The 19340-nt window shown below is 37.5% G+C and overlaps 1 protein-coding gene across 3 annotated transcripts in view; it reads right to left on the bottom strand.

Annotated features, from left to right (window-relative positions):
• Window positions 1-18937, bottom strand: part of LOC103458997 (glypican-6-like) — a 110451-nt gene extending 91514 nt beyond the window's left edge. The window contains exon 1 of one of the 3 annotated variants that reach the window (XM_008400172.3): window positions 18146-18937. In XM_008400172.3, the coding sequence (XP_008398394.2) occupies window positions 18146-18296 (151 nt within the window). In that variant the 5' untranslated portion in view covers window positions 18297-18937. Of the gene's footprint in view, window positions 1-10337; window positions 10833-18145 lie in introns of those variants that run through there. The other 2 variants (XM_008400179.3, XM_081602943.1) reach the window with 2 other exon arrangements.
• Window positions 18938-19340: the final 403 nt, after the last annotated feature.

Raw genomic sequence — 19340 nt, 5'->3', positions numbered from 1 at the left:
TGCTGATGATGAGCCAGACTTGTGCAGTGCCACAACTCTCTTCCTGATATCTTGGCTTGTTTCCTTTGCTCTTCCCATTGTGTCAAACAAGAGAGAAATGTGTTTCGGGTTTCAGGTATGACATCCACAGGTGTGACTCTAATTAACTCAAATGTGACACTTGACCTATAGAAGTTTCTGGAAGGAAACTCAAAAAGTTTGACCCAAGTCATATATTTTAAAAGACTGTTATCCCTGTTACTTAACCAAATGTCTTAACCAATCTGCGCTTCCATTACACCTATAAAATGCCACCGGATGCTGCCTCTATGCCACGGCACATTGATGCAGTAATTCATGGAAGAGGAGGCCCAACCCAGTATTGGGTGCATGGAAATATACATACTTTTCAGAAGCCTGACATTTGTGCTTAAAACATCCGTTTTTGTTTGGGTTAATGTGGCGTACTAATTTTCTGAGACACTGAATTTAGATTTTTTTTTTCTTACTTTTAACTGGGAAGTCAAAGTCAAGTCAAAGGGAAGTAAAACATTGCTTGGAGCCAAAACTGTTTTCACATGCAGGTATAAGCCAAACACACTTAATCAGACTGGATGACAGGTTTGAGTCTTTAAACTTCTTTAAACTACATCATTCAGTGGTGGAGAAAACATGGGCGTTCCTTCATTCTAAAAGAACCACATGTAGGCGCGCTGAGCGGCTCAATATGCACCATGTGCAGAGGCTATTGTCCTCGACGTGATTGTCCTTGTTTCAATTCCCCATTTCATGATTTTCGCCTCATGTCTTACGCATTTCTCTCCACCCCATTTCCTGTCAATTTACTGTTCAATAAAGTGCCAACAAAAAAAAAAAAAAACAAGAAACACATTTGCAATTTTGCAAGAGTAAACTTAAGAGCAGGAAATATGAGGGAACTGGGCTGAAATAAGATGCAAATTGAATGGACAGGTCAAGGAAAATCCCAACTGCAAACTGACAATAAGTAAAAAAATAAAAAAACAAATCACAGAATAAGTAAACCTAAAATACATCTTTTATTATTGCTGCAATATTTTTCTTTTAGGCCACACAATTGCCTGATAATCTTTTTTTCTCATAAATATGCAATTAAAAAAATGAAAAATTAATTCAACAGTCATTCGACTGACTATAGTTACTGAAAGCTCAGAATTAAACACACTGAATACACAAACAAACACAGGAAAATATGCTGTTACAAGCAAATTAATACCCGCCTGCTATGGCTCAAGGGGTTAGGATCAATAGACTATCTGTGAGGGCGTGTTCAAAGGCATGGAGAGAATATTTAATGAATTTAGCTTAAAAGCATGTTGGCAAATTCTGCACAAATAAATGAAGATGCAACATCCTTTTTGGCATTATGATCATGTCATGTGGAAATAATATAGGGCTCATTAGATCTGAGCCTAGACAGAATAAAACTCGCTTGTTTCCCCGTGGTATTAAAACCAAATGAAATTTAGAGCTAAAGGTCCCAGTTATTTACAACGAAAGCAGAAACAAGCACATTTCAAAGTAGGCACACAGAACGTATTGTAATTCTGAGGCTATTAGCTGAATGCTGATGTAAACTAATTCCACATTCAGTTAAACATCCAAGTCATTCACAGCAGTAATTTGAATGCAGAGTGTATGCACTGTGTCAGTGTCATCGCCTTTTCTCTAGGGTTTGCTGGTACAATCCCATTAACAGATGGATAATCAAGACGGCAAGAACACCACGTTTAAAATGTAATAACACAAAAGAATGACTTTCAATGGCGGGCAGGCCCGGGCATTAAATAGCATTCAAAGCATTTTCTTTTCTCATGGAAATTTAATCAATTGCTATAAGCTACGAATTGTTGCATTGACGCAAATGTAATGAAGCATTCATTCAGCAGAAAGCAAGAATCAAAACTAGGGTTTTACAGGGAAAAAGTCAAACACAAATTGTACAAATATATGAAGTGTGTCCCTATCTAATCTCTAGTGATTGAGACATTGATGCTTCTTCCAAGGTAATTTTTTGCTAAAAGAAAAAAAATAAAAATAAAACCATCTGCTTTTCATCTGAGCTATGTTACTTCCTCTGAGGTGAAAAAACACCAACATGAATTCAAGTCAAAATCAAGTCGCGGGGTAGCAGAGCTCTGTGAGGCTGAAGCTCTGATGGAAACTGCAGCTCCAAGGAGGAGCTTTGTGGAAATAAGCATCTAAATGCTCGTCTTGGTAGAGCAAGCATTTAGGTGCCCTTGAATGGCTGCCATGGAGATGCAAGCATTTCTCAAACATGGATGAAATAATTAAAGCAACACTCCAGGTATGTTGCTGATTAGGGAAATATATTATGACATGATATAAAGTTCAAAAAATGTACTTCACATAATACACCCTTTAAAAGGGTTAATAGTGTTTGAATTCCAGGGACTTAAGGGTAGAAATGCACCATAACTGCTTATTGAGACCTGACTGGTGACAGCACCACACCAAAAGCGACCAGGGTGCGTTGACCATAACGCTCCTTAGCATGGATGCTGTTACTAGGGAATGAAGAATCAAAGGTAGCTTCTTCCAGTATCAGGGAGAAGTTTAAAAATGAAGTCAGAGGAAGTACAAAGACGTAAGAAGTTATTTAATAGTAAACTACATCCACTCTACTACCTTTGATTTAGAATGGGGCAGAGTGAAAGAAAAAGTCTTTCAGCAGGGAACAAAGTTGTTCTATGTTATCCTTTTGACCGACACCATCTGTCATAAAACATGCAGCAATATGTTGCTTGTTGTTGGCAGCCTTTTGAAAATCACAAGACAATATGTTGATTTTGTAATGCTATCTATGTTATTCCTTAATACATGATTAAAAACGACAATGTTTCTGTTTAAGATAGCAAAACTGTTTTTTTGCAGCAACGGCTCTCGCACACAGTACTGGGGCATCGCCTCTCCTCTTAGCATTAATAATTAATGATTTCTTTACAGCAGGAAAGCTAGACTAAGTATTCTCTGTGTTGTTCTTCTAGCTACTTACTTTAGTTCTCAGAAATTGCATTTGTTACAACAACAGGTAAAGATGGACTGGTATGAACACTGATGCATGACACAATTGTGCATTTACCTATTGATACAATGCATGAAAGATTTTTTGTTCATTCAAGTATTTAACATCAATGTAATACAGTATTTTCACATTTACAAGGCCAAAGATAAACTGTGCAAAAAAATATTTGGTAAAGACATACATATATATGCATTTTTGCTTTATCATGGTGCTAAAACAAACAATAGATGTAGGCTGCAGCGCTGAAGTCTATGCCTCTAGTCTTATGGTGTATTAACAGTATCTATTCTCCACATTGACTAATGTCTCCAGAGGGTTTTCCTTCCCGAATAGCCAAGTTCCTCCTTCAAATTAGCACTTGCCTCAATCAAAATTAAATGCATGTATTCTTATCACATTTTGAGGCATGTCAGAATTCATAATGAAAATCCTGGTCATGTTTTATAGAAGTGGGAGGAGAACATTTCAATGAGTAGATGTCCTTGGGTGAATGAGGACATATTCAAGAGGAAAGAGTCTCACTGATATGAAAACGTCTACAATAAAAGAAGCAAAGTACAATGGTGTGACAGTATTTTTTTTTTATCCTCCAGAGATTCTGCATAAAGAGAAAAAAAGAGACAAGAATAAAGATTTCTGGAATAGCTATATGCTCCTAGCAAATGTACCATTATTTTCATCTATGAACTTATATCACAATAATCCACCTCAACATGCCATTGCTACAAGGATAAAAATGCAGTAAAAACAGCACAAACACAGTGCTGACTGAACAATAGGGTGTTTTTATGCAGGGGTATTTTATAAGTGTCAGTTCCAGCATAGAAAAAATGCATGAAAATATTGAGAGCACAGACAACACATTAAAGATTTGAAGACACTATTTTTCTAGCAAGTACACTGGTGCATGTAAAAGTATTCATAACCTTTGGACATCTTTTTTTATTTCCAAGTTTCGATCATAAAGTTCAATGTGTTTTATCCGAGTTTTACGTGGTAGAGTATTGACACAAAATAGCACACAATTGTGAAGCGGAAGAAAAAATGATACATGGGTTTTGTATTTTCTAGAGAAGAAAAACAAGTGCTCGTGAATTTGTGTTCAGCCGCCTTTCACTGCAATTACAGCCTTTAGAATGTCTGCACCAACTTTTCACATCTAGAGAATCATTTTTAGTCCATTCTCTATTTCAAAATAGAGAAAATGAAAAATGAAAAGGCTGATCTAACACAGAAATAGGACTTAATCTAATCAGTTGCCTTGCAGCTCTATCTATGTGCTTATGGTGATTTTGGAAATGGAAGGTGAATCTTTGCATAACTCGTACCATTTTTGTAGCCTCTAACAGGTGCCTGAGATGTGGATCTGTGAAGCTCTTCAATAGTTCATTAAATCTCTCGGCTGCTTCTGTTGTTGATTCTCCTCTTTCCTGGCCTGTCAGTTTAGGTGGAGACCAGTGTTTGGTAGGCTTGCAGCTGAGCCACACTCTCTCCAAAGCTTTTGATATTGTTTTAAAAACATTAAATTGACTTAAACTTCTGCACCATTTTATTGCTGCTCTGTCTGATGTGCTCCCTGGTCTCTGTGATGCTGGGGTGTTTTTTTCACTTCTGGAGCCTTTTCAGAACAGCCTTGTACTGAAGTTAAAATTAAAACAGATAGACTGATTAGGTCACCTCAGAAAGCAGCTGGTCAAACAAGATTATATAAGTGGTGTGATAGGGGGTGCTAAACAGATGCATACCATACTTTTCAGATTTTAATTAGAAAAATGTAATGTATTTCATAATTATATACCACAGTGTTGTTGGTTATCATCACGAAATCTCAAAACACATTTAAGTGACAATGAAAAAAAAAGAAAACTTTGTTTCATATGTTTGTTTTTAAACATTAACCTTCTAGAGGTGTCTCTAAAGTTCATTTAAGAAATACAAAGTCTGCATAGAGAACAATCAATTTAAGTATTTTTAGTTTTTAATTATCTCCTTAGATATTACCCAACTAGTTTTTCAATTAAAAGTAAACCTGTATTCTTGTAAGTTAATGAGAATTTACATCACATGTTTGGCATCCACACGGTACTAAAAAGTTAAAATTTGACTTTGAGCAGATGCTTTGGGAAAACGGAAACATGAATTTGATCAAACTATGGCATTTTAAAAATGCTTATTAAAATAGGAACCCAAAAGGCCTAAATCAGGAACTGTAGCAGGTAAAAGAAATATGCTAAACCCTCAATTTACTATCGACAGGAACATAAATATACAAGCAGCACACATTTGACATTGAGGGTAATAGCGATAAAATATTTGCATGCTCTATTTGCCCTTGTCAAAGGTGTCCCGATATAATTACTATTATGATTAATGTACAGAATTCCCCACCGCCATGTGCTGCCGCATTTTGGAGTGACGAGCACAACAAAATTAGCATATCAAGCTCTATGTCTGGCCTTTGATGAGTTGTATGCAATGAAAAGCCAAGTGGATGCTTGTGAAGTCCAATGTGGATATTTGATCTATGTGGGGAGCACGCCGAGAAGAACCCCCAGCGCCCCCGCCCCACAGGGATGAGAGGTGAGAAGGGGAGCCACTCTGCATGTCGGTGTGCTAAGTGGAACATTGCAAATTGCTGTATTACATGTAGCAGCTGCTGATAGTTTAAAAGACCTACATTCATAATTACCTTCAACTCATGATTAATGGATATGTTTACAGGAATAAGCTATTAAATCTTAAGGCATTCCAAATGTTCCTGGGCTGCAGCACTAAGATGCAAAAAAAAAATGCTAAAAGAGAAAAATATCCAAAAACGTCTTCAAAATCAATATGAAGGAAAACATTCAATCCACTCAGGTTTCACCTCACGTCTCCTCAGACGTTCTCAACAAGACAGAACTGGCAGCAAGTAGCTAAAGATAGATACAATGAGGCATTGGAGGGGGTTTTGTTTTATGATGACTAGGTTTGGACCCGGCTAGATGAGACGTTGGCACCCAAAATGCCAAATATTGACTCTAAAGTCAATACAGAACCAGACCGTGATCAGGGGGATTGTTTTTGGAAAGTGCTGATCAGTGAACGGGTTGAAAAGAGGAAAACCACTGGGAACTCTGCAAAGAGTTTTTTAGGAATAAATAAACAGTGAGAATCAAAGTGTTCACACATCATGGGAGAGGCAGATGCCAAAAAATGTCTGAACAATTACTCATGTTGGAGAAGCTTACATGCAGTACCTTGGCACCTTCGACAACAAAGAATATATATGGCCTCGGCTCTGATAGCGTATATGATTTTAGTGAAAGATCTGAACAATTATTTTTCCCATGTGCAATCATTACGCAACTTATCTGTTCAGCGGTTTTTTGAGATTATTGTGCATCTTTTGTAATCTACACCCTGTCAAGATAACATAACAATAAATATACCTAATTAATATGAATAGATGTCCTAAAGCAAGGTTGCAGAGAAGCTATATGCTTTTTGTAGCCATAAACAAAGGCCTTGTGGAATTGGGACTGTATTTTTGATCATTCTTCCTACTAAGATTAACAGTTTATTTGAGACGGTTAGTTTCCTAGCATTTACAGCATGGCTAAGGTCAGATCTTTGTGGAGGTCAATCAGGAATCTTAATGCCAGCCTTCCAAGGCAAGATTTGAAGTGTGCCTTGGATAGTCGTTCTGCTGGAATACCCAGATTGATTGTGGTTCAACCATCTGACCCAAACTGTCACCCTCAGATAAAAAGAAATTGGTCTGGATGCTCAGCACCTCAAGTCTGCCAAAAACAGAAAACTGCTCGAACTCCAGAGTGACTGTTCATAGTGAAGCAAGTTTACAATCAGCCTGGACTGAGAGGGTGCTGTCCAGAAAATAGTCCTTGTTCCAACTGGCATCTGGAAAAAGGTCTAAGACAAAGAATAAATCATTTGCACAAAAATAAGAGGTATGTTTGGAGGAGCCACAGTGAGGCGTGGGTGGAATGATAAAAATGTAGGACTACCTTCAAATTGTTCACCCTACCTGACCTCAAATAAATAGTTAGATCTTTGAAACTTGGACTCAACCCTGTATGGCAACAGGGCATTGCTTCAAACAAACATCAGAACTGGTTTGGAACACAGGCAGGCTAAGGCAGACTAATATAGACCTTGTGGAACGGACTCAATCGTTGCCCTTTTGAAAATGTGCTAACTGTTCTCCATAGCCTTGTCCGTGTCATAAAATGCTCCAGTTTCAATGGAGTTATACCAACTCCACCAAATATCCAGTCAGAAGCTTGTTGATAGCTTCTAAACTTGTGTAGCTTCCCTGCAACTAAGCCTGTATGTATACTTTTGACTCTGTTTGGATTAGAGAAAATCTACAGGATAAAATTGTGTATGAAATTCTTACTTTTTAGAAATTGCAGCCCTTGTGTGTTGTACAATCATTCCCCTATGCAAAACAATTATTAAATTAAAAACAAATAAAACGAAACAAAAAATACAGAATAAATATAACATGTATGACAAAAATGAGCGTATGTGTATTTCTCACCCAAATAGACTTATGCATCGTTATTTTCAACTGTATTTTGTTTGTAACTTCACTGTCTGACTTTCTTAGCATGGCACCCTTGCATAAATTGAATAAGGTTGAAAGAGATAACAGACTGTAAGCGAGCTTCTATTTTTGTAAGCATGAAGCGTGCAGCCCCGTGTTGAGTGGGCAACAGTGTTTAAAAGCAGGATTACTAACTGCTGCAAATGTGTTAATACCTGCTCTTTTTGGAAGAAATAAAAAAAAAAATCCCTTTCTTAGTAACTGCAGGTTCAAATTTAATTGGGCAGTTGCTGACAGGACCCAGTAGCTCAAAATACCAGCGAGGATTTAGCTTAAATGAGTCTGACAAACATTAATTTTTTATGGCTGTGCATGCAGTAATATTTCCAAACCAATTTATAAAAAAAGGACAACAACTGTGCGACAGCGATGTGAACAAACCACACAACCTCTGTAGAAGCTTCAGCAACACTGTGTGCTTTTTACTTTCATTTGTATGTTGTAGAAATACACTAGATACTAAAATGAAAGTTTTTTCTGCCTATCTTTGTAAGATTAATAAAGTACGTAACTCGGTACGTTGCCACACTCAACCTTATAGGTGCAATGCTGACACTTAAACACCCTTCTATACACACTCTGTTGGTGACATAAAATTTTAAGAAGGAGGTTAGCAGGAAAATAGAGTTAGACTTAAGCTCTGCTGGAGGCAAAAAGCAAAATAAGATAAATGTTTGAGTCACAAATAGGATTGGAGTCAAGGAATATTTTACAGACAGTACTTTGTTATTAAAAATAGCAGCCCTGAGAACATAAAGCCTCCCTTTGTTAAAGAAACCTTAAAATTGATCTTTGCAATGGGATGTGCAGAGAAGAAGACATAATGAAATTAAATTCAGGTCAGAAAAAATATAATTACTGTAGACTGACATTGTTGACGTCACTGAAGCAATCGTCTAACTGGCCTTTTCTTACAGTCGGCTCTGGGGACTTGGGGAAGGAACTTCCCTTCTAATCCTCCCCACAGTCAGAGATGGGAAGATAAATTTGGGGTTTTCCAGTTCGTTTTTTTTTTTTTCAAAGGTTTTAATAATTACTGACTACAAACCTAGATAAATGTTGACAAGTAGCCATTTTCCTAAAGTCACTTCTTAAGTTAAAATCAAACCAGCCATGTCTCATTTAGATGCAATGGTCATCTGTCTTTGCCAAATTGAGGAGAAGCTAAGAGAAGAGTTCTCAGTAAATTACTGCATTTACCAAAAGGAAGCAAAAAGCTTTTCTATGTTCTGATATAACTACGAATAAAGGATCTTTTTTTGTGTGATAGACCAACAGAATAGACCAAAATAGTGAGGTGGAGAGAAAATCATACATAATTTGTATATTTATTTTAGAAATTTATGGAGTACATAATTAAACCACAGTTGAAGGAGAGACAGATTAAGCTAAATACAAGGAAAATCTTGAAGAAAATCTCAAAAGAAAACCTTCAAGAACTTCAGTTCCATTTTCAAAAAACTTGAAAATGGGATGGATGTTCACCTTCCAGTAGGGCAACCCTAAATATACAACCAGAGCTACAACTGAACAATGAGTTGAAAGCGTATGCATGTAATAGAATGGCCCAGTCAAAGTTCAGACATTGACATTTAAAATCTGCAGTAAGACTGGAAAATTCATGTTCACAGATTCAGAATACAGAAGAATTGCACACTTTTCTTTTTTAAACACTTTTAAATGTCCTGGTTGAAAATGCTAATTTCACACAACATAAGCAAACCACTTCTGCTTTATTTTACTGTTGGCCTGTCATATGAAATCCAAATAAAATATATCAAAGTTTGTACTTGTAACATAACGTGAAAAAGTACCAAGGTATGGATACTTTTTCAATATCCTGTACATTCCTTTAATAGTAGGAACTGATTGGCTCCCAATGTTGCTGTTGTTAAATGATTATGTTTGAAATTATGCTACTGAAATGAAAGCTACTTTTTTTTTTTTAAAGATTTTCTTTTACCCACCTTTACCAGGAGTTCCAATAAATTTGCAGGGTGATGTGTGTATAAATTGTAGGGCACAGTGTTTCTTGCAGCTTTCAGACAGAACAGCCGCTGAAAGAGCCCATCATGAAGCCACTTTGGCATTCATAAGCATGATTGATGACAAGGATGGAGACAGCGCTTGAGAAATCCCCTCTGCCACGGGAAAATTGATGACTGTTTGGACTTTTTTTGTCCCCCTGACGGTACCCCCCATGCTGAGACAGATTCACATTACATTTTACCGCTGAACGGAGGCACAAACATTGTTGCAGCCATATACAAACACACACACACAAAAAAAACAACCACGAGCCATATCGTCTGCACTTTCATCGCAAATATTTTGATGCTTGTTGAGGGAAATGGAGAAACATAAACACGCCACAGATCCATTGAAATTCGGGATCCCTTTAAGGAGCCTCCGGATCTATTTCCACACACGTGTGACTGACAGAAAGGTCACAATAATTTCACAACATATCGCCGCTGCAGTGAGGCATGCCGGAGAGGCAAACTTGACATGGTCACCGTGAGTATTTACTATTATGGCCCTTTTCATTGACCGGGGCAAACCTGCACAAATCAGAGTCCTCAGCGAAGGTCGTTTGCCTTCTGTATGCAGAAGATCACATAAAATATCAGCACAGTTATTTCTGTCCCACTTCTCTGTACTTACTGGCAGTAAACAGAGATGGACGTCAAATGTTAGTGCTGAATAGAAGCTCCTCTGAATCCAGCAGACTGCTGTGTGACTCACTTTCCATATCTAGTCTCAGACATTGGGTAATCCTCTCGGAGGAAACTGAGACAGCAGGGACAAGACCAAGCACAGATCAGATCCTTAACGAGTGCTGTGTAAAAGCAGACTGATGAAGAGCACGGTAGTTAATTTGTCACACCCGAATTAAAAAGTTTAAAGTTAGACGCGACTTACTGACAAGAGTGTGGTTTGGGTTTCTGGATGAGCGAACACCAAGGTCTTTTATTGCAATCCACAAGTTTATCGGGATGTAGCTGCTGACAGCTTTCAGCCGTGGTCAGCAGGCAAAGGAACGGCCTCGGGGTTGTCAAATTACCTTCTCAGCTTTTAAACTTTGGATCATAACGCAGTCTACATGCCGTCATGTCATCTGACCTGGTTCCTCTAATCAAACACAACGGCTCATGGATACGAAGACTTTCATTTTTAACTCTAAAAACATGTTTTGAACACCAGTTTAATCTATGTGGAGTTGGCATGGACTGGTATGAGATTGTTATGATACAATGAAACATGACCTAGTTATTCTAAAACAGAAAGGCAAACAGTCTTACGACACTGCAAAAATAATGTATGAGAATTTACTTTTTATTGTCATTTTGAGTCTTAAGAAATATAAATATAATACATTATAATACAATTGATAAGTATTTTTGCAGAGATTTTATTCAAAAACATATATATATATAGATTCATTACTGATATACAATCATGAATTCAATAAGTTAGAATAAATTTGCTAATAAGGGTAATTTGTCAGAGTGAATGTAGATTTTGAAAATAGAAAACCTTGTTTTATGACGTTTCTGTCATAACAAATGTTTTTCTTTATTGGTCAGATGAAATATTTTACTTCTAAATGTTGACCTTTCATTAGCTGTAAGAATTAACAGAAATAAAGACTTGAAAACACGAGTCTGTGTGTAATTAACATGGTAACTAATATAAGGCGCTTCACTTAGTGATTTGAGTTTCAAAATTAAATTAACACTTTAATAATACTGTAATGTATTGAGGATGACTGAATGTCAACTGTTTGTTTCTGCTAAATTAGATAATTATGGGTTTCAGCTAAAATAGACCCTCCAAATTCAGTTCCTAAGAAAATGTGAATTTTGAGGCGTTAAGGGAGCCCAGATTGATTTGAAAGCAGTTTTTATTCTGTTTGCATTCTTAGATCTGGTGTCTCCCACCTTTCTTTGGCTATACCTCACAGATTCTCTATAAGGTTGAGGTCAGGTGAGTTTGCTGACCAGTCAAGCACAGTGATCCAGTGTTCACTGAACCGGTACTTTGAGAGGGAGGGCAGGTCTAAGGTCCGGCTGGAAAATGGAATCAGTGTCTCCAAAAAGCTTCTCAGCAGAGGAAGCAGCAGCTGCTCTGAAATATCCTGGTAGATGGCCGAGTTGACTTTTGAATTGATAAAACATAGTGGACCAAAACAAAAAAAGCTTAACATGGCTGTGGAAATGTCACTCTGCTCTCCTCTTCCTAGAAAATGAGGACAATAGCAGGAATAGTCCAGTTTTTGCCATTAGCCTAGGAAAACTGCTTCGATTTTCCCATTGGTTCAGGAATAGCTTCGTAGAAAAAAAACAACAACCTTCAACTCATGCCTTTTGAGCAGCAGAGCTGGGCCAAGCGCTTAAATTTATGATGATTTATCGCTAGCCAAAAATTTTAATGGTAAAAAAAACAGGGAAAGATCTAATGAATAGCATTTAAAAAGACAGTACAGAAAATCTGCCTTATATAACTTGATGTGTAATGTCTCAGTCTAATCTCATGTCTCACAAAGTAACAGGATTGAAACGCTGCTCATATTAAAAGCTGATGCTCAAAGCCATTACAAGAGATTTCAAGGAATCAATCCATGGAAGCTAATCACTCTACAAGCGCACACAGCATGCAGATAAAATGACTCATTCGTAGACAAGGACCAGTCATATCAGAGCTGAAATGTTTCCCGTATCATCGGCGAGCTATAAGAGTGTGGAGGCAGCTGCGTGGCCAACAGAAACACTAAGCATGAGGCTTGTAGAGTCACTCTTCACCGAGATCCCCAAGGACCAACTAACATACAAGTGCTGCAATACGAACTCCAAGGTAATATCGTCACTTAAGCTGTTCGCCGTCTGCCACACATGCTTGCTCCCGTGCCATCCCTTAAACAGCTCCTTAACACATTGAAAGCCCCCTGCATTGCCGTGTCACAATTGTTACATAATTACATTTATTGCTGTTTTAGGGGCTAGCAGTTATCATTTTGTGTGACTGCTCACATTATGCAGCTGTACATAATTTTTATACATGGGCTTTAAAGTGGACTTCTGGATTTAAAAATGACATCTTTCCATGTTCCCCCTTGTTTTTCCATGGTTTTATAATGATGCAAAGGTCTACCACTGCCATCTGTTTATCTTACAAGCAGGTAATATTTCAAAGGTTCAGAATCAGAATTCATTTTATTGTCCATATGCAATAAAGCAAGCAAAACAAAATAAAAAAATAAAAAATAAGCAACTTAAATAAATAAATAAAATTCCGTATGTGAAGTTAAAAACAGATCTTTGCATACACTGCATAGAAAGACATATAACCTTTTCTGCAACATTACATTTTGAAAAGGAATCTTTGGAGAGATTTTCTATGACATGATGGCACAAAAATTTAAGCGTCAGGTGCAACAAGAAGTTACTGGTTCTACATGGAGTTTTCATGTTCTCCCTGGACTTTTCTGAGTCTTACAAAATTGCAATGAGCCAATATATAAGTGAGTTCCAAAATTGTTTAAGGGCAAATGGCATGACGTTTTAATCCTGTCTTATTCAGATATAAACAGACAGCCTAGGCAAAAACCATTTACACCAGGTATTAAAATCTGTCCCCTAGCTACCTGGTTTACATGGAAGTAAACATTTGTCCATGTTATTCACTGAATTATCAGCTCAGTGATAGAGATGAGGTCCGATGTGTTTCTGTAACATCACAATTACATTTAAACACTTGCGCGGGGTTATTATTCAGACATTCATCATGCTTGAAAATTACCTATGTTGCATAATGTGGAAGGTCTTTTTGTAACAAAACTCTTGAGGGGTTCAATTATCCATCTTTAAGAGACACTAAATGAGAGGGGAGAAGGTGAATAAATAATGTGTGGCTTCACGAGTTCAGCGTCAGCAAAAAGACACTAATGATAAAAACAAACAGCCCCACCCTCCCTCAACTGTTAGCTGTGCAAAACATCTATAATGCAATCAGAGTGCTGCGATAAAACATTAAGCATGCTGCCGTTGAGCTGATATTCTGGTTAGGTGGTTGACTCAAGACACCGTGCAACCAAAAAAAATATACAATTTCCAAGTAAGCGGAACCAGCCAGTGAAGGTTGACAAAGTTGTGAGGGAATATATGTTCTACTACAAAGCTGTTCAACAAGCATTTAATAAAATTTACTGTCTTCAACCTATTCCTTTAAAGGGCTGTTTATTAGGCTTTAATTAGCTGACAGCAGTGATGGAATGTTCTCCTTCTTTAAAATGAGAGTTATCTGAGTAATAACTGCAGCTTGAAAGAGAGTCCCTTCAGGTCAGAGGGAGGTCCTTCATTACTACTTAAGAGCAATTGTGGTCAGACTGCCAAACCAATCCAGATTTTAAAAATAGATAACCTTCAGTGTGTATACACCTGCATTTAACACTGTCTGGACATGATCTAATTAGCGTGGGCAAATATTACTGCCAGTTGTAAACAAGGTCAATGTATGAGTAAATGAGTTCAAAAGTCTGCTAGCCAAGTTGAAATGGTAAGCCCCAGACATGCCATCTTTCCATCCCGACCCCCCCAAACATGCATCTATGCCCCATCAAAAAGGATTAAATGCCAACTAGAGTTCCTCCAGCTCAATAGTTAATTCTATTGACAGTTACCCAGCTCAATATTACATGGACCCCAGGTTGCTCAATGGGACAGAACTAGTACACCCTTTACCTATGTGGGAAATCCAGAGCTCAGTTTCCAAGAGGCCTTTCTTTCCTGCCAAACTCCTACGTCTATTTAAAGAGGCCATGGCAAGGTTAAACCTCCAAAATGGTCACTGCAATCTTGATTCTACTGTGGGTGAGAAAGATTTATTGCAGCAGACACCTAGACCGATCAAATCATTAGCCTTAAGAAACAAAAGCATATAGGACTGTCACCAATGCAGATAGAGGGAGTCTGTGCAGCCTGCAGCCTCCACTGGAATTGTGGGTTATTTTCCAAAGTTTATACTGTATTTTGACTGATTTGCAGTCAGTAGGAGGGATCCAACCCTGTTATAAAACGTAAAAAGTTTATTTAGGTTCAGGGTTTTTTTAAGCTTCCTCTCCATTCCTGACTACTTGTGTGACCAGCAAACCTTACCTTCCAACGAGGAGACTATTATTTTCAAAGCAGAGAATGAGGCACAGGTTAAGTCAAGAATGTCAGGTTAAGTCAAAAAAATGCGACGCAAATAAAGCTTGCTCCACTTTATTTTTAAATAAGAAGTACTTTCTCCACTCTTCAGAAGGACATAAGCTTAACGCCTCAAATTTGTATTTATAATTGATTATTAAACTAACACTTTTGCTACAATTTGGATGATCAACTAGAAAGGAGATCATTCTAAATTGCATGAGTTAATAGAAAGACAGTGGAAATGTTTTTGTTTGTCGTCTTACACTTGTTGCATAGAGTTGTTTTAAATTACACTTGTGACAATTTAACGTTTCAATCAAGAAGGCAATTCACTTATTAGTTATGTCATGATTATAATGGAATCTACATAATTTACTGTGGGATCTACACTGTTAGAATACAGACGATGCACTAAGGTGCAAGCCTGCAGCGGACGATTTTTGCTGAGTTACATGTTGGCTCTGCAGGAATTCTTTTAATATTGCAACTCCTTCAAAGATCACAACAAAAGTAGTCAGATGCCGTCATTCTGATATTAAAGAAAAAGAGAGAAATCTATCACGAGATTAGCTATGATGTCGCCAACACAGATCTATAAGATTTAATCAGTTTGTTATTCAACCAATCCCTGAACAGGTGTGCCTGTTATCAAATATGCAGCTTTTAACGTGTGCCAGATTCCCTGCTTTATGGAAAGAGTCGCTGATGATGGAGCATTACGCTAATGACGTGCGACAATCCGGCCGGGACAGCTTGAAAACAAAGCCTTTTGAACTCATTTAAAACTGATTTGATTTGGGTTGCAGCAAATACTGGTTTAAAGTTCAAACTAGGAGTCATGTTATTATTCAAGTTCAGCTAAAACGTGCACATCTTATGCTTATAGTTAAGGCAACAGCAGTGAATGATGTATTAACTAAATGAAAGAAGCATAAGGTTTGAACATTTCAGTGCGCAACGACAAGCACGTCTATAGGTGTGCCAATTGCTGTATGCACTCCATTATATCTTCTTTGTGTCTTTCTAAGTAACAAACGTTATAGAAGGTTGCACAATTACAATGACGGCAACAACAATAAAAACAGATGTAGTGGTGTTGCCGGGGTAAAGCGTGACCCTTGTATGGAGGCCTTAGTCCTTGACGAGGCTGTCACAGTTACAAGTCCTGGCCTGATGACCTTTGCCGCAAGTCTTCCCACTCTCTTTCATAATCCAATTTCCTGTCTGACAACTGTTAATAAATACCAACAAAACCTTTAAAAAAAAAAAAAGAGCAGATGCACTTGTAATATTTCCTTGCTGATAACATTTTATTTTCCTTTAGATCTGAACACCTGATTAATATTATGAGTGATTACAAAAAAAAGTGCTTCAGGCTTTTTTGATATAGTCATTTTGAATCCAACTGAAAATGAAAGAACTATGAGACCATCCAATTTTATGCATCAAAGGATGCGTCACTAAGCTTTATCTGATTTTTTATTTTTTTTATTAAACTAAGAATAGGGCATCAAAGTACATGATTTCGGTCGACGTATTTATAGACAGAAAATGTTGGGAGACTTTGGTTTGACCCATTTGTTGAATAGCGGAAACACAACTGTGATCAGAATAAAACTGATTCCAATCTATTCCTAGTTGGCTGAGACATTATAATAAAAAAAATAAATAATAATTATTATTGTAACTGTTAGAAATGAAGCAATCAGTGGTTTTAGTGATAAACCTGATAACTTTTCAGCAGTTTATTATAGCTGTTTTACAATGAAATTACCATTAAAACAGCACAGTGTTACCATGATTTTAAAAGCAGAAAATCTTTTCTAAGAAATACAGACAATTTATCTCACAACAAGGCAAAAGGTTGTAAAAGATATTTGAATTCCAAAAGAATCTTAAACATGTTGGGCTTTGTGAGGAAAGCATTTTGAGGATGTTTTTTCCTTACTACATACAAAAGGAAACAGTATGAGTAGTCCTTTGCCTCCAGAAGCCACTTAGTGCCTCGAAGGTAATCCAATCAAAGTTAACTCTCATACTCTCCTCAAAATGTTCTCATTTTTCTCTCTTAGCTTGTTAACAACTTGGAAGTTTTCTTGAACAAACAGCATTATATTTCAAGGTCTATGTTTTTTTAAGGACAAAATACTTTTTTTTTCAGATAAAAGCATAAATATGAGTTGCAAGACACTTTGCATGGAAAGCATTTATTTCAACCAATGATCATTTGTGAATTTGTAAATCAGTGTGTTTGAGCGGTGAGTTTGATGAAAATGTGCAAATTGCCATTGCTTTAATAATTTAAAAAGTAATAAAGCCACAACCGATTCCACATTCCATGATTCATTTAAACATGCATGAGACAACAAACCCCAGCTGAGTTCTTGACAAATATTTTAAGGCAGCTACCACAACCTATTACTTTTTATTAAGCAGCTAATTTCTAAACTTATTACATGAAAACATAACATATGACACTGACCCGTGAAAATTACAAAAGGACCCCTAATCACAAAGTGTTGCTCTTCCACAAAGTGACCCCAGAGTGACTGTCAGGTCAAATACGTAACACATTTTAGCACCCCATAGTAATGTGACAACTGTATGCCCCAACTCTAATGCCTTTGTTATACTGATAAACTTGATGAGTTTCAAGACAATAATCACAATACGATTTTTAAAAAAATAAAAATAACTAATACTAATTTGTATGTATGTATTTGTTTATCCTAGTTATTAGAGCTTTCAATTTAGAACAAGTTCGCTGAAAACATAGTTGAAACCATGGTAACACAGCTGTACGTTGTTATTTCATTTAATTTTAGCCACTTTTTACGCCCGCCAGTCAGAAATCTCTGCTGGACACAGTCAGACCTGAAACCATCAATGAATTCATGAGAGGACCCTAGCAGCGTTGGAACTTTTGGAAAGAAGTGAACATAAATAGACAAGGAGCAAATCGTCTCACTTTAATGAATAAACCAGCCAGATCTATAGCTGCCTCACTGGTGCAAGCTGAGGGACGCAGGGAGGCTTCACCCGATCTTGATCAATATCCAGATAGTTAAAGCCCTTTAAGCAGCAAATCCCTCACACGAGGACTTTAAGTGACAGGTGGTTGATATGTTACATCAGCGATCTGTATAATATGCAAGCAAAGGGTTCAAAATGCACTCCCCCCCTCCCCCGTTTTTAAAAGTGACCCAAATATATCCTTATATATGTTGTTAATAAATTACTTTATAGCAATCCTGAACTGTCGGAAAGGTTGCGCGGACTTACCTGGGATCTCCTGGTGAGGAACATGTGCGAAGGCGAAGCCCCTCTCAAGGCAAGAGTCCCTCACCTCGCTGCAGTTCCGTGCTTTAAAATCTGCTCTTGCTGCGACTGACAGCACAGAAAAAGTGCAGATGATAGTCTCTAGTCTCAGCATTGTTCACTTGTGTAAAGGTCCTTCAGGGATTTTAAGGTTCCCAGCCGTAAAGAAATAAAAAATAAAAAATAAAACTCCCTCCTCCTGCAGCAGGTCCGCAGGTACTTAATGACTGCTCATGTATGTTGTTTGGAGCTCAACTAGTATGAATGTCTATACCGACACATTTCCCGGAGCAGAGCGGCAAGTCGAAGCGCGGCCGAGAATAAGTGGCGCAGAGAAAAGGACTGTGTAGGTGCCACATGAATTCAAGAGGGTGGCTCAACTTGGTCCAGCGAAAGGAGCCCCTCTGGAGGCTGCGCTGAAGTGGAAATGGTGAGGGCTGCTGGAGAGCGCTGCGTGCTCGGATCAGACGGACCGGCAAGGACAGAGCGGGACACAAAATATGGAGTGGAATCAAGCCTCATCCATTTCAGCTCAGCGGGGAAACGGGCTGGACTGACATATAGGAACAAACATGCTGCCACCACTGGTAAATATGGATGGATGGACTCTTAGTATAAATGTAGATTTCATTGGAGGATCATGTATTCACTCTGAAATCGTTAAATACAGCCCAACATTTAAACTCAGTGCAATCACTGAGTGTGATGCAATCGTAATTGATAAATAATTGAGGCTGCCCCAATGATCTAAATGACTACAAATGTCAAAACTGGAAATGTTTAGTTTCATCTGTGAAGATTGGACCCTGCTTAATGGTCCAATGCTTCCAAAGCTTATAAGAAACAAGTTTTGCGTTTATTTAGAATATACAGAAATAAAAAACACACTAGATGTTATTATTTATTGGGAACTAAATGCTTACAATCATAATTTAAAATTGTTCCCCTGTGTGAATATGCAAATAGCAATATGGCTTTCCCAAATTGTTTTAAGGCATAATAATTTCAATCAATATTAAAGCAAACAACTTGGTATTGTTGTTTTTTTTGTTTTTTTTTTTCCAAAGCTGGTATTAACAGCAAGGGTACCACTTACTGTGCACCAAGTGATTTAGTTAAAAACAATCATTTGCTTGCTGTTTGTTTCCCCCAAAGAATA

Source organism: Poecilia reticulata, chromosome 2 (assembly GCF_904066995.2).
Source record: "Poecilia reticulata chromosome 2, P_reticulata-male-v2, whole genome shotgun sequence".
NCBI lineage: Eukaryota > Metazoa > Chordata > Actinopteri > Cyprinodontiformes > Poeciliidae > Poecilia > Poecilia reticulata.
This window is presented reverse-complemented; position numbering and strand designations above follow the sequence as displayed.